Source organism: Triplophysa dalaica, chromosome 4 (assembly GCF_015846415.1).
Source record: "Triplophysa dalaica isolate WHDGS20190420 chromosome 4, ASM1584641v1, whole genome shotgun sequence".
Classification (NCBI taxonomy): Eukaryota; Metazoa; Chordata; class Actinopteri; order Cypriniformes; family Nemacheilidae; genus Triplophysa; species Triplophysa dalaica.
Window position 1 is genome coordinate 13,936,524 of NC_079545.1, and position 22,795 is coordinate 13,959,318.

The following is a 22,795-nucleotide window of genomic DNA, read 5'->3' on the forward strand; positions in this document are numbered from 1 at the left end:
CAGAAAACACATCCATTCAGAGGCCAGCTTCCTGTATCCTCCCTCCAATCAAATCTTAGCTTCCCCCCAGGAACACTGACAGGAACAGTAACATGACAGCAACTAGCAAACATCTCATCTGACTGACACAACGACGTTATGGTTTTGGTAGCTGCGTGTTTTTTGTCCTATTTTTGTTGAATTTTCCTCTGCTGCACACATTACGTGCAGCTCGAGCTTTTTAATAAGTAGCCAGACCGTTTGTCAAGCTTAGAATAGCGAAACCAGCCGATTGTTTGGACTTTGAGGCAGTCCAATCTCTATTTTCATCGCTTTTTTCCCCAACGACTAATCAACATTTTTTCACGTTTTTCCTTTTTTACTACACGTCAAAGTGTTGCTTGCCACTTCGCCGACGAGGCATATCGAAAATGGCTTTGAATGCTGTTTGTTTTCCAAACGCAACCAGCACAGCAGCATAAAAGCACGAGCTAAAATAACAAAAATATCACCACCAGCTGCTCAAACTCACCTTTTTGTTAAAGCTGGCAACCAACAGATCTGACCGAGCGGTCTGTCAGTCTAGTATTTTGGTCTGTTTTTTTTCACGATGCACGTTGGTCTCTAGAGCTTAAGTATCAGAGTCTAAAAATTGACTTCTCTGTTTGACAGCTCGTCTTTAAACGTATTTAGACTTTCCTGACTGTCACCATTTACATGCTTCCAGAAAGAGTTGCCTTGATTTTGCAAACCTGGATTGTTTTTTGGTTTTGCATGAGTGTTTTTCCACGGTCGTGTTGCTCGAGTTCTCATTTTCTTCACATTTGATGTGCAGTTTCTCGTCTAACATGAGCAGGACTAGTTAATCTAGTGATTTTTGGCAGCTGAGGGACATTTTTATTCGTTTTTCTCATCCAGACTTTTTGAAATCATCGTTAGAAAACAGACGTGTTTATTTACACATTTTTGGTTCTCTCAGATATCAACCACCCCCATATCTAAACATTTCCCTCGCTGCCTGACATTGTTATTTTATAAACTCGTCTGGTTGGATTTTTTTATTCTCCAAAAGCTAAAGGACGGAAAAAACACGAAGCAACGAAAGGCTGCTGGTGCTTGTTTTTTCCCCTTCTGACCCGGATTGTCATTTTTATCGCGGAAAATGTCGGCTATTGAAAAACTGCAGATGTTGATCGAAGCAGCTGAATATCTCGATCGAAGAGAAAGAGGTAAAGTAACCTATGTATGTCTATGCGATATAAGGACGCACGTTGGCATGCAAATGAATCCCAACACTGTTGCCATGGCGCTTGCCTGCTAATAACAAATAAAGTGGGGGGTTTAACCAGCAAATGCCTGTTTATTAGACGCGAATGCATGATATATTCGCTTATTGTGGCACTTGGGCAAGATCAAAGCATGGAGAAGTGGCCACTTCAGTTGTCTGAGACTGTGTGCTGACCAGCCACCATACGTTTGACGTTGCAGGGGACTCTTATGTGTTGTAAAGGCTCTCTGGGGATAAAATGCTGCATATTTGTGTCATAGATCTGTTTTAATGGTGCTCGGTGACGTGTTTGTGTTCATGTAAAATTGAAATCCATTTTTCTTGCACTGCTGTTGGTGTATTGTGCAGGGTTTCCTGGTGCAACCCCCCCTCCCTGTATGTGTTGTGGTTCGGCTGGCTAGTGGGTTTACTCCAGTTCAGATGACATCATTGAGCCACGAGCAAAACATTTTTCAATAAAATGGTCCATTTGAATATGTAGCATGATAGTTTATTTGGTTCATTTCTCTAACTTCTGCAAAATTGGCCAATATGTGTGATCAGTGTCTTTTGATTTTCAGATTTTCTCCTGTGTGGTCTAATAGGCTTTTAAATGTCTCTGTTTGATTTTGCAGAAGCGGAACATGGCTACGCCTCAATGTTACCGTTCACCAGCAGCAAAGATAGGGACGGCTCGAAGCGAAAAATCAAAAGCAAGAAAAATTGCAGTAGCAGGTACATCCACCATTACAACAATGCATTCCTGACTGATCTGTTAGTCTGCTCTTGTCATGTACGTACAGTCGTCTCTGTGCCATTGACCCATGTAGGTTTACCGACTTCACATGTCGTAGCATCAGCGTATCCACATACACCCTCTTACGTCCTCGGTTGACACGGAACGCGTGTGACTTCTAAATCAGCAGACCTGAACGTTTCTGTCACTTATGCGTGCATGAAAGGAACGTACTCACTGATTCATCCTCGTGCAGATCGACATGGAGAGAGACGTTCTCTTGCTTCTCTCCCTGTGACGCTCACCACCCACGTCCCACAGTCATCGTTAACTCAGTCAATAGTCAGCACCTCAGATTTCATCACCATCAACCGATTAGTACGCCTGAAACTGTCACTTTCCTTCCTGTAAATGGAATTAGTTGGCCTGTATTGCTTTTCTCTCGAAGTGCTGATTGCTGGTTTGACGTTAATTTGTAACAAACGAACTAACCGTTAACTAAACATAAGCTGATCCTAACAGAGCCCCCATCCGCAGAAAAGTGTCACAGATTTTGGCAGATATGGAACCCATGTGATCCATTTCATATAGACTAACCAATTTAGAGGTATGTGATGTAGTTATATTTTGTGTTTCTTTGCTGTGATACAACAAGACACTGAAAACATGCCCCATCTCCAATCTATGGTTTGTAACTGGATAAATAACTGGATATAAGGCCTAACAAGGGTAGCACTAGATTTATACATATTTATCAGTATGTGTTCTCTCAGGGTATTGAACCCACAACCTTTGCATTGTCAACACAATGCTAAACCAGTTGAGTTGAATTGTTAGAGTCATGCAGGTATACAGCTTTCTCTTTAATGTAATGGCCTCTAGACCTGCATTCTTAGAGCACTTCTTCTCAAACCAAATTTGGACTTGTTGACTTCTGTTGTTATAAGGGGTCATGTCGTGTCCACTTGTAAAGCTTGTTTTCTAAACAGGTCAATTCGGGCTCTGTAAGGTTACCAATGACCGGCAAATGTGCCTTTTGTTTATAGCTACTCATTTAATGGAAATGGGTGTAATGTTCTTGGAGTATTATCAGCCAAGCTGTATACAAGTTCAACTTGATATTCATGCTTTGCCCAACAATACATTGTTATATGATACCCTGTGTTACATTTTCATTCATCCACATATACACATCAAACGCAGTGTTTGACCCAGTTGATGGAAAACGGATGTGTTTTATTTAAAATCCAAGCAATTCTGATAATAAGATATACAAATATATTGTCTGCACATCCAGTTTAAACAGTATGTGTGGTAGTGCTAAAGAGAAGACAGGATATCTTCAAATATATCAATTCCATTTTGCCAAATTGAATTTGCATATTGCATATGCATTGCATCAAGTCGTTTTTTAGCTGTGTTGTGCCTTTCACTCTGAACTTCAGAACATGCAAGCAACACTCATTCACAACCCAAGCACTGGTGTTAATGCATCACTTTTTGCTGTTGAATTCCAATTGCCTGATATGTGCCGAATAAACTCCACGTCGATCCAGCGAGGATGCCTGACTCATTACAAGGCTCTGCCCCCTGTCTATTCATACAGCTTGAGAGACTGAACGTGATTCAGTTGATCTCTGAGTGTTCAGACGATGACATAGTTGAGAAAAGCTAAACACGCCTTAGAAATGCAATTTACAAACTTTTCTATACATTTATTTTTAAGGATGCATGTTTTGTGTACCCTTTATATATATGACCTATATGTAGGTCAGGTGGGTCTCCTATCTAGTGTATCTCCCTGGCAAACCTGCTTTCCATAGCTGCGCTTCCTGATGGATTGTGGGGGAAGGGTGGCAGTGTGTGTCCCTGATGCATGAACGTGTAGCGAGTAGTGGGCTAGTGCCTTCCTCTTGCCCCTCCCCCTTCCTCTCGATCCAGGCAACCAGGATAGCTGGACAGCCAAATTTATATATATATATATATATGTATATATGACAGGGCTCCTCCCACGTCTCACTTATGATCAAACGATATATGTAGGCTAATGCACATAACATCAGACATGGGTTCCTCTTTTATAGATTTGTATTTTCCTACTACATTCCCTTTGCCTGCTATACAGTTCTAAGGTTGTGGGTGCAACTGACATGTAAAACGGATGACCAGGAAACCGGACTGAACTACGAGTCCATTTCCTATGAGGCACTAAATATGTTTTTCTCTTCGCCCTTCTATGTATTGGGAACAGGTGGCTTGGCACGTACAGTAGCGCCAAGGGAGAATCAACTGGCCTTGCATAGTGAAACAGGCTGTTTTTCACTTGTATCTATCCACCTCACCCAACCCCCTGAAGTTCACCTCGCAAGACACCAGCCAAGCAGATCGTCCTGTCTCTTTACAAAGCACACTAATATGGAAGCTTGTTAGAAACCTTGTCTATAAATTTGTTCATCTTAACCGACCTGAAAGTCATAACATGGACTGTAGGGGCAGTTATGGACTTAGTCGGGGGGTTTTAATTTGTTTACTATGAGACAGTGAGGCGATTGAACAGTAGCTGTAAATATACTTGGTACTATTGATGGTTGACATCTGCTTTCAGTCCAGACACGTACTGTAGGTTTATGGGGAGGGGCTACACGACTGGAGAGACGTTGGCGTGAGAAGATATCCTGTTCTCTGAGATGAGGGTTATTTTTAGGGTGAGGATTACTGCAGATGGGGTCACAAGGTCAGGATGGATGGGGGAGATGAGATGCGTTCCTTCTGAGCTCACTCTTTAAAGTGATTTTTTTTTACCCTCATATCGTTTAAAACCTGTTAGACTTTCTTCTGTGGAACACAATGGTTTTTGTGGTGTTAAAGTGGAGTCAGTGGAGTCCGATGTGTTTTGCTTACCAATGTTCTTTAAAATATCTTCTTTTGTGTTCTGCAGAAAAAAGTCTTACAGTGTTGGAATGACATGAGGAAATATGAATTTTCATATTTGAGTGAACTATCCCTTTACTCTGCACGATCTGCCATTCAGTGCTCGTGGATCCTCTTGTTAGACTTGTCAGAGTTGAAGGGTGTGCTTGTGCGTTTATGGAAATGTTCAGTCTATTTGCACATTTTATACATCGGATAGTTCAGGTCCAGTAGTTTGATTGGACCAGAATACGTCCTCTTTCCAAGCGTCAGTCTTGATAACTGGGAGGTTGTTGGCTCGATCCTTTCACTATTGTGTCTTTGAGAAAGTTAAATCCTGTAGGTCCTGGTCATTTGGAACATCTGGTCACTCGGAATGATGAGAATCTTTCTCTGTCAGGGCTCATAAAAAAAATTCAGCTTGGTAACTTTGCGATGGCTGATCTCATAAATGTGTTCATTCCTCGTAGGCAGCAAAAACAACTCCCTATGTTTTTCCAAATTGTTTATCTTACCCTCCTCCTCTTCGCGTCTCTTTCAACTCCTCTATTGATCTAGCAGTGGTCCGTCTGAATTGAGCCTTCATTCACATGGTGTGTGAAGCCTCTACCCCCCAACTACTGTCTTGTGTCTCGGGCTTGTGTTTCTAGTTACTGTTGCTAAGTGGGGCCAAGGGCCTCTATGTATTTTGCAAACTTAGCTACAGAGAAAGAGACGGATAGGACAAGGTACATTTGCATTCAGCAACTAGCATTTTGGCAACTCCAACATCTACTAAAGAAGCCAGGGGGACCCTGAAGAAGCCCTCTGCCATTTAAGAGTTGCATCCTTACACCACATAAACACCATTTTGTCTTACTGAACATTAAACACAACGATGAACACCGGACACTCTGTGTGATTTCTTAACCTCAGAAAGTGATTGTAAAGTTACAACCTATTAGTTGGTGCATGAGCTAAACCACATTAAATCCTGATTTCCTACTTTTGACATCTTTGTTATATTAATGTTATTATTAATGGAAATTCAAAAATGGACAAATATGTTAAAAGATTTGATTCACTCATGAATTTGTCATTCCAAACCTGTATGACTTTCTTCATTTTGCGAAACACAAAAGAAGATATTCTGAGAAATATCTTGTGTCCATACATTGGAAGTAGATAGGTGAAGGTGATATTTGGTTGCCAGTAGGGCTGTGACGGTGGCAGGTTTTTACCACTATGGCGTTTAATAACCATGACGAATGGAAGAGAGATATAGGCCTAATTTAAAAACTCTTTGTAATATGATATCTGAAATAAATGACAATGAAACATCCGTCCAAGTTTAATGCGCAAACATTCGGCACACTACAGCATATAAAACATTTAAACAAACATCAGTAAATTATTATCATATAAGAAAGTTAAATATGAAATAAATAAACTATTTTTGCAGTGGCAACTTCAGTCTGCCGAGTATGAACCCTTACAGTCCTTAACAATTCAATTTGAAACAAACTGTTTAAGCCTACCTTGGCTTTCCTATTCAGATTGCCATAAAAAAAGTTACTTTTTCCCACTCGTTGATGGGAAACTAACATGTTGGCAAACTTAACATGTGGTCCAGCGCTGCACTAAATCCGCGTTCAGAAGATGTGCTCATAGCGCAAATGAATAGATTTCTCTCCGCAACCGCGGCAACCTCAAAATATCTTCAAAATATCTTCTTTTGTGTTCTACAGAAGAAAGAATGTCATACAGGTTTGGAATGATGTAAGGGTGAGCACATAAAAACAGATTTTTCATTTTGGAGTGAACTTTCATTTTAACTAAGCGTTTACATTCGTGAACATTTGCTGCCATTAGCTGCTGTTATTCTGATCGTAGTTGTTTTTAGTCTCTTTGCTGTGCAGTTGCTAGTGTGTTGTGGAACGTTGCTAATATAAATCCCTCCTGAATGTTTTTTAAAGCATTGTTAAGCGGTTTCTAGGTGGCTACAAAGTATGGTATGTCTGTCCCCTAGTGGACTAGTGTACTTTTTCGCGCCTACACTGTTGGTATGTCTGTCCGCGTTTGCGCCCCGTCCACATGATGCATTTTCGTCATCGAAAGGGGTCAGCCACTGTCCACAAACCCCGTCTGCGTTCGGCCCATTTTTTGAGACCACGTGGACGTACAGCATACAACAGTGAATGCGCGAAAAAGTATAGTAGTCCACTAGGGGTCAATACACACACAGAAAGTGTGCCGTTGTTGAAAAGGAATGATACAAAACCAAACGACTAAAACCAAGAACAGTAAGCTAAGAAGCATATCTTTCTCCATACTGTTTGGTTGTTGTTCTCGTTACATTTATGCATTTTGGCAGACGCTTTTATCCAAAGCGACTTACATTCTTTATCCTATACATTTATACATAGGTATGTGGAATCCCCTGGGATCGAACCCACAACCTTGCGCTGTTAACGCAATGCTCTTACCGCTTAGCTATGGGAAAGCTAACTCGTTGTCTTGGTGTTTGCTCTGAGTCTGTGAGTGGTACTGGTGCTACTAAGTCATACAGTTGGTGCCACCAGCCTCGGGGATGAGGCAAGAAAATGACAAAAACGTCATACATTCCAAACGTGTTTAATGCATTAATAAATAAATTACCAATTAAAACAAATCATTATTGTTTATATATAAACTCGCACACATTATCAAGGCTTAATTAATAACATATTTAAATGCACATATTTAACAACAAAATAAATGTTGACTTTTTCCTTTATTACGAACAACTCGTATAAGGAGTACACAATTCCTTCAATATCAGTGAGTGTTTTTGGGCCTGATCTTTGGTGTTTAATGACCATTATAAACTGAGATGTTTATTATGCTGCTTCCCCTTTTAAGAGCGAGTATAAGGATAAAAATATCATGTGAAACATGCATTTCCCAACTGTTTATGTTCATGAAACAGACTTCTTTTACAAGGATACTTGCAAATGTGGTAATTTTGTGTTTATATATGCGTTTCAGAGTTACTCAGTTTAGTATTTTGCGCTCTTGACTTTCTGGGCGCGCGCATATGTCAAACAAACCGCGAGAACTAAGGCTTTTAGTGTTTGTTTTTTCATGAAAGTTGCATTGATACACAACGAATCACAGATTTCAATTATTGAACGTTATGTCCAGCACTTTGTAAGCTTTGCAGTATTGTTGGATTTATACAATAGTAAAATAGTGCTTAAAGTTTAAACACCCTGATGCAAATGTTGTTTCCTGCATAGGCTTCACACTGCATGCAATACAGGCAACATATTTTGTTAATGTTACTGTTTTGTACCTTAGCTGTGGAAATTCTTGCATTATGCAGGCGAAACACATTTATTTCAGTTGCAAAAGTGAGTGCTTCACTCTTCTGCTCTGTCCTTCCGCTTCAGCAATGTAGCATTGAATGCGACTCTGCGCATTACGGCTTTGGGGGGCAGGGGCGCTGATAGATAAATGAAAAGCAGAAGTCTAAATAAAGTGACTGGATGCGTTGCTTGCACAAAATACATTTCTGCTAATTTAATTTATAATGTGCAAAATTTATATAGTGATCAGTTTGGCAGTCGCACCGGTGCAACCGTTTAGAAAAACTGGTCGCACTGGCAGGAAAAATTGTCGCAAAATGGTCGCAGCCCTGATCCTCAAATGTAAATCCATAAAGCCAGTGTCATCGTCATTCATAAGAACCAGTGCTTAGAAAACCTCATTAAAGTTCATGATTTGAGCAACACAAATAGTGATAATTGGTCATCGCCAGTTAGATTTTTTACGTTTCTCTTTTTTTTTGTCTTTTCAGGTCTACACACAACGAGATGGAGAAGAACAGGTATGTCCATATAACCTTAATGTCAGTGACACATTTATTAGCTCCTATCTGTAAACTCTCAGGAATATACTTCATTACATCCTCAATGATGAGATTACTCTTCTGTAATTTAAAGCTAAATGACTGGGAAATGTGACCGAATGCCTCATTTCAGTCTTTTGGAGGCTTCTATTATCACATGCCTCCGCTAGGACCCAGAGAATGCTGAGTATTGAGGTCAGTCAATGAGCTTGTGTATCCATTCAGTTTTGACCTAGAGACAAATCCTCAATAAACGGATGACCTGAAATGTTTAATGTGAAAGATCTCGCATATAGTCACCGTCCCCAGTGCGCTGCGGTTTGGTTAACACACACACCGAGCTCTGAGCTCAGCTTTCCCAATATATTGAATAATACATTTTGTAAAGCTTAGCAGTGAGCAAAACCAGGGCGTCTGGACTATGACTTTTACACTTCTAACAAAGCATGCTATATTGTAGTCACAGTCCTTGTCTGACACCAGACATACTTAGTAAAGCATGCTTTTTTCCTCATGCTGAGTTCTGATGTCACAACGCCCCAGACAACCGATCCGCTGTTCATTTGTAAAGACCGGCTTTCATCCCCTGTTAGAATAATTCAGCTAAAGAAGGGCACAGAGGCTACCTCTGTTTATTTTTTGTTTCATTTCATACTGGCTCAAAATGGAGTCCATGGCTGATATTCATAAAGCAACTCTAGTGGGAGTGCATTTGTTATGCAGATTTGGATAAATGGGCAGGATGACTAGTGCACCAGTGCAGCTGTGTTGTAATCATTAAAGTTCTTTAGTTCTGAAAAACACAGCCATGGCCTAGTGATAGCGTGGGTCGACACGTTGAGACATTGCACCCTTTCAGAGGAAGCGACCACGATAGGGGTGTAATGAAAGGCTCGGTTTACGATTCGATACAATACACGATAATGGGTTCATGATATAATAGTATCACAACATTGTTGATGTTTATAAAATTGTAATTCAACCGAATTTTAATACTTTTTGCATCCATTTGTAACCTAGTCTGTGAAAACCAAGCGGAAGTCTCAATTTGAAGATAATGACCATTAAAGTTACATTCCATTCATTTTATTGTTATTTCAATATTTGCCATGAACGTACTCCGTCAAAATGAAAGATATCAAGATTCTTTTTTCACAGAATGTTGTTTACATTTGTTTACATTATTATGATTTTATGTAGAAAACGAGAATTTCACAAAAAATGACTTAAACGACAATTTGTTACACAATTGGCAACATTCAGGGTTTAATTCTACTTTTAAATTGAAATGAATGAGAACTGCCACTAATATTCATTATACCCTGGAACACGGGACTGGGTCTTTTGTACGGTTGCCCGGTTATGGCTATGCTGTTGCTAAGGTGTTATGGAGAGGTTTTTATTTCCTCATGACATTGCAGGGTGTTCCAGGTAGTTTCTAAGTCATTTCCAACTAGGCTCAATTGCCTACTAGCTAAATGCAAAAACTTATTTGTTCAATTTTTTTTTAAATAGCAGGTGGTAGCACTTTCCCTTTCAACCTCATTGTTAAGCTTACGTGTAATGCACCATATTCAATCTACTATTGGGGTTTATCAGTATCATGCAAAATTTCACACACCTGTATTGTGTGAATCTGTCACACTCTGCCCAGTGACCCCCAGTGAAAATGTATAACATATGTAATGCACACTATGCCCTATAGGCAAAGCGAAAGTAGTGTTTCTGTAGCATAACAGCTTCTAAAAGAATACACAAACAACAGCTGTAAGCAACATTCTCTCCACATGGTTACGTTTGCCTGCAACATGGCGGGTTTATTCTTAAAATGGACCTTGCATGCTTGTTGCCTGTTCGCCTTTAAGAGAGGTTTCAGAAGTGTAATCTGAGCTGCGAGCTGCCATGGATGCCTGTGCTTGTACACTTCTCCAGTGGGGTTAAGACAATTACTTAGGAGTCAGGAGTCAAAGGCCGGGGGAGGATGATGATTTACTGTGAATGTCATATGCCTCGACTTGGGAAAGGGTGACCTGTTTAACTGCAGGTGTGCAGAAGTCCTGTTTAAGTACAGATACAGGGTGGTGTTTAGGGATGAAGATATTTAACTATCAAACATAACTGTTAGAGCCTGTCAACCGATCAAATAAAAGTTTGGGTTTACATTATATATGTCTTTGTACTGTGCATATTAATTTTGTATTTATAAACACATACACGTATACATATTTAGGAAATATTTACATGTATTTATTTTATTAACAATTATTAAAATTATATATAAATGTTTATTGTAAATTTTTATATTTTTCTTAAATACTGTATATGCATGTATGTGTGTGTTCTTATAAAAATAAAGTTAATATGCACAGTACAAAGACAAATATGTAAACACAAACGTTTATTCTGGATGTGATTCATCTCGATTAAACAGTTGACAGCCCTAATAACAATTATTTTTCATTAATCAGATTACTATGTTGCAGGAATAGCATGCCGTAATATTTTACTTTCGCTATGTAAGGAACTTCTTTTTAATTTCAGTTATTCCGTTAGTTTTGCTCTTTTGTAAAAATATCATTACCTCTGTTGCATCTGAGATTTTACATTTCTGCTGTGGTTAACTTACACTCTAAATTGATCCTTCTTTAAGTTTTTTTTTGCTCTGTTTGATTAAAATACATATGAACTTAATATAATTTTTATGTTTTTATGTCTATATTACATAATCGTAATTCCGTTGGTTTTAGGAAATGTGCATTCCCACATTCTGAAAACAGCTGAATATAAATGTCTTTCGCTAAATTAGAATGGTTCTCTGTGTGCCACAAAAAGATCAATTTGATTATTGATTATTATAGATTTCATTGATTAGTTGTTGCAGCCTTCAGTGGTCTTCTTACGAAACCTCATGAAATGACCCCAGAGAGAATAGCGGGGTTCATAAAGGAATGGAAAAAACAGAAGTACTGTAGAAGAGAAACGAAACTGCATACGCCTTCATGCAACAATCCCCAATCCGTGCAACGATGCGCTGTTTGTGTAAATGACAGACGGAGCCTGCAGTCTGTATTTGTTTAACAAACACCGGGCTACTCGGGTTATGTCACCGCTTCGGTGGCAGATTTTAATGTTATGTAATAGTATTCCTGCCCTTTAGACCAGCCAACCACACGCAGAATGACAGCAAAGAGAAGGGCCGTAAACATGACCTAGTGGGTGTTTATGTGTACGTGTGGGCTGGAGAGGCAGGTGTACATACAACCGTCCTTTAGCAGTCTAGCATATTGCAGTCCTTGCAAACAAACCTGTAACACATGCATTCAACCTTTTGTTTAGCTCACATTTGCTCACATTAGCTCCGTTTGATTCAACGGCACATGTGGCCTTGAGATGCAGAAGCAACATTTAAGAACGTAACTACCTGATTGCAATGCAGATGCTTAATACTTCATACTTTATCAATGAGGGAACTGATGGTTTGCTGTTGTTAATATAGTCATGTCAATAGGGCGTCTATAGACATGACATAGCTGATTAAGATAGCCGTAGAGTCACAGGCATGTAAAGTAACAAGTTAATAGTTGATCTCTATGGTTATTTGCATTGTACAATTGGATTGCTATTGCAAATCTAACCATTTTGTACTTCATATACATGGACTTCTTCCAACAAGTAGCATATACATTTTCTAGTGTTCTTACATAATTTGCATAATTGAATAACCATTTCGATGTGGAAAAAGGAACACCATTTTTTGGCATATACAGGAAATTTGGAATCTATTAATTCGTGTTCTTGGACAGGAATATCCCCATTTCTTTGTGTCAGTGAGCACAATCTTTTTAAGATGTCACTCAGCACGACTTTCTTTTGTGTCATTTAACATGACTTTCAATACACAGACCGCGTATGTATGTATGTATTTACATTTATAACTTGATATCAAAAGAAGTCATACATATTTTAGAATGTGGCTAACCGACACCTTCCTTTACCCCCCCCCCCCCCCGAAAATCACAATTTGCTATTTTGCTAAAAATTTGACAACAATGATAAGGTGGCACAACAATGATAAATGGCCTCATGATTTAAACTCTTTAAATAACAGAATAGAACAGAATACTACACATTTATAAGCCTCCTCCTTATGTAATTTTAACACATTATTTCAAGATTTACTTCCATTATCCAGTGCACACATTGGAAGATATAATAAAATATTTTGAATTAAGTGACTTCCTATTTTTGCAGCCCTGGAACTCAAAATATCAAAATAGTTAACACACTTAAAGTTGTAAGATAAATTAACTTTTTTCATTTCTGGATGAACTATCCCTTTAACTGAAGTGGGTTTCAAAAAGCTTCGTGAAGCAAACACGCACGTCATTATCTGTTGACAAAGCTCTTTTTCTTTCAGTGCTAACACGCAGACATTCACACGCAGTGTCTGTAAGGTAAAATAGCTGGGTTGTGATCCACGTCTCTGTACGAATAAAGCCCTACAGCAGTTTGCAGTTTCTGGCAGGTTGCATAACAGGTCATGTGGCTGCTGGCACCTCACCACACCCTGGCAGCTGTGTATCTTGTCGACCGATGCTTATGACAGATAAACTTAAAGTCTTGCTGGGAAATACAAACTTATGTTTACACAACAGGTGGAAAGATATATCAATGCACCGCATGTAAATGTTGCAATTTTGACTGTGTTATCTTTAAAACAAAGCATTAATATTTGATATATTATATAATTCAAATGGTCTGAGACCACACTGAAAATCAGTGATCTGAATCTAATTTAAATCTAAAAATAAAAGCTTTGAGTCAATTCGGCACCATTTCTTGTTCACTAATGAAACATAAGCACAGTTTTGCCAAAACTAGGGCATTATAAATATATTGTTTTAGATTGTCAACACAATCCTCTTTATTTTGTTGCTATAAAAATTGCTTTCTTTCTCTCGCTCTCTTTCCTCATGTTACTCAACCCAGGAGGGCAAATTTACGGCTGTGTTTGGAACGCTTGAAATCCCTCGTGCCCTTAGGACCAGACTCAAACAGGCACACAACCCTCAGCCTACTCATGAGGGCTAGGGAACACATCAAGGTACGTGCGTATGTGCCCATGGTGTTGGCATAAAATTCTCAGAAGACCCAACGGGATCGGTGTGATATTATAGCAATAATTAACGAAAGGCTTTGCATTGGAATGCTTATTTATCAGATTTTGTCGTCACATCAGCACATGTGCACTGGTTAGGAAAAGTACAGCATTATTCAGAGTGATTAAAACTCTATAAACCATTGTAAAACAGGTTAAAGCCTAAACACATTTAGGAAAATCTAGATACTATTTAGAAGCCATTTAGCTTTTCTAAATGTTTAAACAAATGTATTACAGTGCAATTGAAAAACATTTCATTAGTCCATGCACTTCTTGAAACTTAAGCCCATAAACGTGGTGTTTTACCAGCCCTGTGCTTAAAGTTTTCACTGCATAAGCCAAATATTAAAATAGACCAATGTCTATTTACCATCTAGAGACATTTATAAATTCTCCATTCTTTAGCCGAACTATTGTCACACGTATTCTTATAATAACTTTGAAATGGCTTCAAGCACAATTCATCTAATCAGATTTGAGAGCTAAACTGTCTTTTCTATAAAAAGCCTTTGAACTTGTGTGTTTGCAGAGACTCGAGGAGGGCGAGCGAAAGGCTCAGCACACTTTAGACCATCTGCAGAGAGAACAAAGACACCTGCGCAGACGTCTGGAGCAGCTGGGAGTGGAGCGCACACGGATGGACAGCATGGGCTCCACCATCTCCTCTGACAAATCTGACTCTGACCAAGGTAAATACACACTGTTATACACAATCTAACTAGCAGGTTGGAATTCTAGGCTGTTGGTTGGTGATCCAGCACATCATGTAGTGCATATAAAGGCTATGCAACTTAAAATGTCATCTGTTTATTTGAGTGAGTGACATTTTAACCTAAGCAGATAGGTCTGTCACAGTTTTTCGAGGAAGACGTGTTTATTGCAGATGATTTGTCGACACTCAGATCTGTTTAAGATTTATTTGCCCTTGTAAGATAGCATTTACAACATGTAGTCACGCTCTCATGTACAGCAGGTTAATGGTTGAGGAAGTGGTCTGGTGCAGAGCAGTTCTGAATTGAGTGTTCAGTTTGATTTTTGTTTGTTTCATATTTAAAAACAGACTTGAAGAGAGAGTTCATGGTAAAACTGCCGCATTCTACCTCAAATAATTGTTTATGAGCAGATTCAACATCACATGAGAGTTCACATGACACCACATGATGTTCTGCATCATATTTAAGGTTTAAGTGAAAGTAGAAACAGGGTTAAGGTTATAACAGAAACCATTAGATGCTTAGAGCTTTTAATATATTAAATTATTGCATTTAAAGTCAGACATTAAACTTGCACTCAAAAGTTTTATATTTTTCACATTGTTCAAAGTTAAATTCTACTTTATTCTGCCTATATGTATAGAAGGAAGCATGTGGCTTTAGGTCAAGAACAGTAGCACAAAGGAACTGATGACTAAATGACTACGATAAGTTGAGCATGAGTGTGGTTAAACAGAAAAAACACAAAAGAAACAAAAGCAGGTTCAGCACTTTTTATAATTGGGTTTGCAACACACTTATAATAACAAAATATCATATTTTCTTACGCGGACACACGCAAGGAAATAAAAAGTCTCACATACAACTTTTCCAGAATTCGCATCAGAGTTGGTGTTTGATTATTAAAAGAAATAATTGTATCATATGATCCATTACATTGATTTATTTTACACTGCCATCAGTCTTTTATCTAAGAAATATTTTTAAGTTCAGGTGAGGAAACTGGGGTATGGAATGATATATGTAGGCTACACGCTCTCATTCATTGGCTATATTTTACTGCAGTAGAGGAATATTGCAGTGAACTATTAAAGTTAAGGAGTAGTCGATTAATTGATCGGTAATTTGAATGAAGATCGATTATGGGAATTTGTATAAATTGACATCCCTAATCGGCATACACTAACTTAGTTACACAGGAAACCCACACGCTTCTCACAGATTTCCCAGAATTTGTTTTTTCCCATTGTATATGTGCTGTAGCCTGTCCCACAAACAGATGGCATGAAGACAGACTGCAGCATGTGTGAAGTGTATGTCGAATGCTTAAACACCTAAATTTGAATGTCGCCATGGAGATAATTGGCCAGCTAGACTAAACCTAGCACACTTAAAAATTTTACCTTAACAATGATCGATTGAAACAAGTTCTTAAGGAAATCACAGCTTGCATCATGACATGAGCAATAAAGTCTTTTCATGTGAACAGATTTAACGTTCTCACATTTACGCTTCGATTGCATTTTTTCTGCTCTCTTGGTCAGGCCAGTTGTTCAGTTTTGTATTTTTAGTCACATGTTTTGTACATTTACATTATCTGTAATGTTAGCACTTTTATGCGGATATATAGTCTTTGATTATTTAGATTTATGTAAAATTTGTATTTCGTACAAACATTACTATGTAGAAAATAGGACTGTGCAATTAATCAAAAATGAATCGTAATCGTCAATTTTGGCCTTCAACAATCACAAAAACAAAATAATCGAGGTAAAACGATTATTGTGCAGCATTACATTTAGCCAGGGTCCTCTCTTTTATTGTGGTATAAATCCACAGTGTACCCCTTTCCTTTACAGTGGTTCAGCCGTGCTGTTTCTTTACATTTATTTTTCAGTTAAATTCAAAGCCAAGTTAAAAATGTTCTTTGTTGTTTTAAAAGTTAGTGAGTAATCGTGATCTCAATATTGGCCAAAATAATCGTGATTATAATTTATGTTATATTGGAGCAGCCCTAATAGAAAATATGGTGAGATTAAAATCTACAACAAACACGTATATGTACACTGGATGTAAAGTTCTAGATCATTGAGGAATGTTGTCAGATGGCGTTAACACAAATGTCCACAATGCAAGCAAGCAGAACAACGCAACAAAACAGGATCGCTTCCGTTATGATTAACAAAGCTGACTGCTAGTGTGTGATGTTGACAGTTCTATTGATTATATAAGGAGCGACCTAGTCTTCCTTGTCACAACGCTTGTTTGCAATGTAGACATAGTGTCAGATGTCTGTGTTAACATGATTTGTCAAACCCTCGTTATTGTTTTAAATATCAACTGTATGCAAGTGACCCAAATTTGATTATTGACTTGCATTTACACATTGAGCCATATTGGGATCCCTACATCTCTGAAATTAAACCACACATGGCCTTATACATGAGTACACCAAAAGATATGTTTGTTAAAAACTGGAATATAAAAGAATATCAAGATGTGTTTAATATGTCTTGAATTATAAGCACACAAACTGGAAAAAGAACACATGTACCTTCTCATTTTTAAACTGTTACAATTTTCATCTATGGCATGTAATATTTAGGCTTTCTTCATCATTTGAGGATTTATTTTTGCAGGAGGAAAACTGGTTGATTTGATACAAAATCAAATCATCAAATGTACACATTACAGCGTTGTGCTCTACTGTTTTTTTTGCACATTATTAAGAATTTGTTTTTGCATTACAGAAGAGGTGGATGTCGACGTAGAGGGAACAGACTATCTGCTGGGTGATCTGGAGTGGAGCACCAGCAGCGTAAGCGACTCGGACGAGCGGGGAAGCTTGCGCAGTAGCTGCAGCGACGAAGGCTATTCCAGTGCCAGTCTACTTCACCTCGCCAACTCTCAGGAGAAGAGCCCGACGCTGGGCTGCAGTCTTTAAGAGCACAGATCTCCACGGTACTCAACCACTCATCACTCACCACCTCAACCCGTACCTCCAGTCATCTCCTGCCACGTCCTGCTCTAATACTCAAACGATGTTGCCTCTTTTGTGACCGATGACAAAGACAGAAACAGCCTTTCTCGATGCTCTGACAAATCCAGTCTGTTGTGTTTGTGTGTGTGCGGAGTCCAAAGGAGGATGCACGGAGAAGGTATTGGAATTCGACCATGGTGTACAATAAACAGACCTTCTACGAACTGGGAGTCAAGGCCCATGTGAGCCTGCCGAAGACAGGCCTTCTCCACGACCCTAACCGATCCCCTCACACCATCGGCTTCACTCCCCAATCTCCGGTGGTGGAGGCAGAATGTTAACACCTCCCTTAGTCCAATCATATCTTCCTACCCTTTCCCATCATCCAATTGCATCCAATAATGGAGAGAGGCACTCGATCGGGATATTCCCTACTCAAAAGACCCTACAGGGATCCTTAAAGGGTTCCTCCTCCCAAAAATGTGTCTGTCATAAATCACTCACCCTGAAGTCGTTCTTCAAGCCCAGAACCTCCATTTATCTCCAGAACTCCTCCATAGACTGAAACGCAACCAAACTTCAAACACTGACAGTGGGAAAAAATATTGTTAAAATAGTCCATGTCACTCCAGTGGTTTAGCTTTAATTATATAATGCGACGAGGATACGTTTTGTGCACAAACAAACAAAAATACAGACTATATTCAACAATTTCCTGACTTCTGTTAGTTTCCAATGCGTGTTCACAAGTCATCGTGTTTGGGTGCTCTTGTCAACACGATAAGTATCCTCATCGCTTTATATAATTAAGGCTGAACCACTGGAGTGACATGGACTATTTCAATGATGTGTTTACTCGCTATCAGCGCTTTGAAGTTTGGTTGCATTTCAGTCTATGGAGGAGTCAGTAAGCTCCGGGATCTCAATTTGCATTCAGGATAAAAACGGAGGTCCAAGGCTTGAAGAGCGACTTGAGGGTGAGTCATTTATGACAGGATTTTGTGGCGGAGGTACGCTTTAAAGACCTCAAAGCCAGGTGAAGAATGTGTACCATAACACGCCCACTGCCTACTCACTGTCTCGCTCTGGGACAATCGCAACCAAGGCTGTCTTTGACGGCCCTTTATCGTTGCTACAATCAGAATGAACCGTCCAGAAGACACAGGGCTGGGTCATTTGACCAGTTAGTTAACCTACCAGAGCATGGTATTTTGCACTTAGACAACGATTTAGTAGAAGTGGCCCTTTGCGCTCGACCGAAGCCGCTTTCGCCCTGTCATGCAGAATAAACGCGGACGGGACAACGGAGCAAAAGGGCTACTTCTACCGTGCAGGCAAGGATCGCTGGGTGTCAAAAGATGTACTGTAATGTCGTTTCGTTTCTAACGTCTCTTCTAAGGGACTGCAGCTACTGTAGTGATGTATCAGGTGTAGTGTGTTAGCTAGTCTTAAAAATATCTACCTGCACTGTCTAATACCCGCCCGCCTGCCACTCCCATCACGTGCTGGGAGTTATCACTGATGTGTCGTTGTTGTGTGTTTTTTACCCAGCAAGCACTTGTAATGTCCATGCTGTGCAGAATCATCAGGTCGGTAGCAATACACCCCTCAACTGAACTGACTTTCAGTTTTTGACATCCTGAGCAAAGGAACGCTGTCGTGGGGTTTGTTTTTTTGTTGACTTTTTTTAAGCATCTGTGCTTTGCTTTTAATGCCCCCTAGGTGCCACCTTGAATTTTATTACTACCGGGGGCGACACAACTGACATCGTCGTGAAGAACGGAGCATGAGATTCTTTGAAGGGTTTGTGGGTGGGTTTTATGAAATGGGGCGGGGATGGTTTTGAAATCTGGATCTCAGGTATCTCTTCCTCTCTCTCTCTAAGGACAGTGGCGTTTTCGTGTGTGTGTGCGTGTTGCATCCTCTTGTTCATTTTTGGTGTCCTTTTTTCTCTCGACTGTTTAGCCCCAGAAGTACGAGGGCGATTGTAAAAGCACATTCCATGAGTAGCAGAGCAGCTTGGTCGGGGTTATTGCGTGCACCGCGGACATTGATAGAAAGGTCCGAGGCTTCAGGTTACCTATGAGCAATGAATCCTCACCGCATCTGTGCCATCAGGCTCATTGTACGAGTGTGTGGAAGCATGCCTGTGTGTGTGGTTTCTTGGTGGCTACATCACTGCATTGCAGTTTTACTTCGGCACCCAGTTATCTACCATTTCTGCTAAATGTAGTCATGTATATAGTTCACAGAAAAGAGAGATATCTACCCTATATGTACGTATATTGATAAAGTGTTTATATTTGATCTATATATATATTCAAACATAGACTATATATATATATATATATATATATATATATGAGATTATATTTAAGTAGTGATTGCCTTAGTTGCTTTTGTTTTCCCTATATTGTTAGTTTCGATGTGTAGTTGATTTGCACTACATAAAAATACATATAATTATATATTCGAAAACTTTACATGACCTCAAATTGGTCCTCTTTCATTTTCCTATTATTCCTGCTCTAGAAAATAAAAATGTGTTAAAAAATTATAAAAAAATTAAAAACGCATTAAAAATAAATAGGGGATATTTGTTAGTGTGTTGGTGGTATTGAAGTGGTGAAAAGTGGCTATGGGAATGAAGTCCTTTTGTTATTGTGCCTGATGGGTCCAGGGAAATGGTTAACTACATATGTTTTCCTATAACTCTAGTGAGTAAAATGATGTAGGTTTTGTAGAGAGTCTTTGTGAGTGATACGCGTCTGAATGTAGTGAAAACTTCACGATCGCATCACATGCCAAGATTAACTCAGATTTACAATATGTAATTTTATATAACTTGAATGATGCACCAAAAAAATCATTTTAAATGGAACAAAAATAAACAATTGTTCTTTCTTTACATATGGAATGCTGCTGTTGATTAGTTATAAATATGAAATGTAAAAAAGTGTGTGCATTGTAGCAATGAGAGCATTAGAGCACCGTGTATTTTGGAGACGGGGAGGGGTGGCGTATAAATATATGTTCTCTTGTGACGTCACTGTCCACAGACGGAGAGAAAGGGCTCGATTCTCTTATTTTCTTCTTGGGAGGGTGGAGGCTTTAGGGCTGTATGACTTTTGTATTGATATGCTTTCGTCTTGTTTTTATTTGTTACAAGTGTTTAAAGAAAAGTGCAAACAAAAAGTGAACTTCTTTCTCAAGATTGTGTCTTGTTAAAAATTGGTGTCTTGAAGTTTCTCACGCCCTCTGAAGTTCCTTCTGATTTCCACAGTCTGACCCCTTCTATGCGTAACCTATCTCCTATCTCGTCGTCTTCTGTGAACAACGGTGACGGGACATGGTTAACGCATTGCGAGCGTTATGTGAAAGACTGGTGCTGTCACACACGGATGTGAATTCCTGCTCCGACGTACCGTGTCCCTGCGCTGCCCTTATCACAGTCAATGATGTCACCGTGAGAGGGGGGTAGATGTACTACTTTGATTTGTATATATGGGTAATTTATCGTAAGCTGAGTACAAAACGGCTAGAGCCTTAAGACATACAAATGTATGGACTCCATAGATGTCGTCAGAAACCGATGGCAGACGTGGTCCACATGAGAAGAGCCCATCGGCAGTCATTCCCATTGATTGTGACTGCGTCTCAGGTGTCTTACACCTTCACAAATACACACAAACACACATACTCATCCTTCACATACTGCCTCTTGTAACAAAAGAGGCTTATGTCTGTTTTACATTCAATCAGAAATGGACATTTCTATGCTGTTACTTTTTAAGAATTGGGCTACTTTGATGTTGACTGCTAAATATGTGGTTAAAAGGAATGACCTTAAAATAAAAAACTTAAAATGTAGAGCAGTTGTTTGTGGGTTTTTTGTAAAGAAAAATTGACAATGTTGAATGACAAATCAAAGCTGAAGTGTGTAATTTTTTTTCTCGTTTACAAGTCTTCTATTTCAAATTTATATGCAGCTAATAATTGTGTGTTTTCCATAAAATGTGGACGACGTGCACAATGGTGCTGACATTAAAAATGATGTGATATTTATTACATGTTTTGCTATTTAACACATTATGTGTCATTTTAACACGTTTTGTGAAAGGGACAACACAAGTTGTGTTTAAAGTAGCACAATATGTGTCGTCCCAGAAATGACACAGAAATGAAGCAAAACAAATGGCACAGAAATTAAACACTTCAGGTTGAAATGAGACCAAATGGTTCAATCCCTGGGTATGTGAAGATAACATCTTAGCTGTCGTTCAATAACTAGATCGTTGGTGGAGGATGGATAGAAGAATGAAAGGGGGAAGGGTAGGTGTCGTTTTTAGACGGCACAAAAATGGAAGCAATAGACCACACAGAGAGAAATAAAGAGGAATGAGGGCTGTCAGGGTTTCTACAGCCTTGCTGGATTATGGCTACAAAGCTCTAATGCTTAAAGCTTATATCCTGATGTGATAAATGTCCAACTGTGTCATTTTGTTCTTAAGATTAAGAGACGGATTTTAGCAGTGTGGCTGTTCTTCCAATCAGTTTTTTCTATAAAACATCCCAGTAAAATACAGACAGTATTATTTTTCTTAAAATAAGATGATTTCACCTAAACCAAAATTGCAGACGTTGCTTTAATAAATTCACAGAATGCCGGTATGTGTTTAGCCTTTTAAACTTTTTTACTTGAGAATTTTTACTTAAGAATTATATGAAGTTTATGCCTAAACAAAGTGCAGAACAGAACATAAAAGTAAACACATTTAGAGCACATTATCTGTGAATGAGCATTGTTGTCTTATCCAATTTTGCTTATCAGATGAATATACAATTTTTATTAAATGTTTATATCAAAGAAGAAACAACCAAAACTGCGATTGTTATGCAATATTTGACTGTAGTTGATGGATTTGGGGTGGTTAATGACAGAATTGGCAGCAATTTGTGAGTCAATATTTTGCAAAAGAAAATGTAGAATGAGTTCCACTGTCTCTGGGTGAGTTTAAGTGTGTGTTTGTTGGCCTTTGCGAGTGTCCAATGTATGTTTGTGTGTGGAGGTCAGAGACTATTTGACCCCTCGCTCGGCTGTCAGACTAGACAAATCCCACAGCTTATCAAGCAGTCGGCCAACAGCGACCTCCCACATACACCAGTCCTGAAAAATACGAG

The 22,795-nt window shown here is 39.0% G+C and overlaps 1 protein-coding gene across 1 annotated transcript; it reads left to right on the top strand.

Annotated features, from left to right (window-relative positions):
* Positions 1-79: 79 nt before the first annotated feature.
* Positions 80-21,484, top strand: mxd1 (MAX dimerization protein 1). Its single transcript, XM_056747178.1, has 6 exons — positions 80-1,208; positions 1,882-1,981; positions 8,710-8,739; positions 13,750-13,864; positions 14,451-14,610; positions 17,385-21,484. Exons 1-6 carry the CDS (start codon positions 1,142-1,144, stop codon positions 17,576-17,578), a joined length of 666 nt encoding a protein of 221 aa, XP_056603156.1. The 5' UTR covers positions 80-1,141; the 3' UTR covers positions 17,579-21,484.
* The last annotated feature ends 1,311 nt before the right edge of the window (positions 21,485-22,795 follow it).

Excerpts from the sequence above, each read along its gene's own strand:
- mxd1 (XM_056747178.1), top strand. The coding sequence starts at position 1,142 with ATGTCGGCTATTGAAAAACTGCAGATGTTGATCGAAGCAGCTGAATAT. Across the intron at positions 1,982-8,709 it reads AAGAAAAATTGCAGTAGCAG|GTCTACACACAACGAGATGG; the intron begins GTACATCCACCA and ends TTGTCTTTTCAG. Across the intron at positions 13,865-14,450 it reads GGGCTAGGGAACACATCAAG|AGACTCGAGGAGGGCGAGCG; the intron begins GTACGTGCGTAT and ends GTGTGTTTGCAG.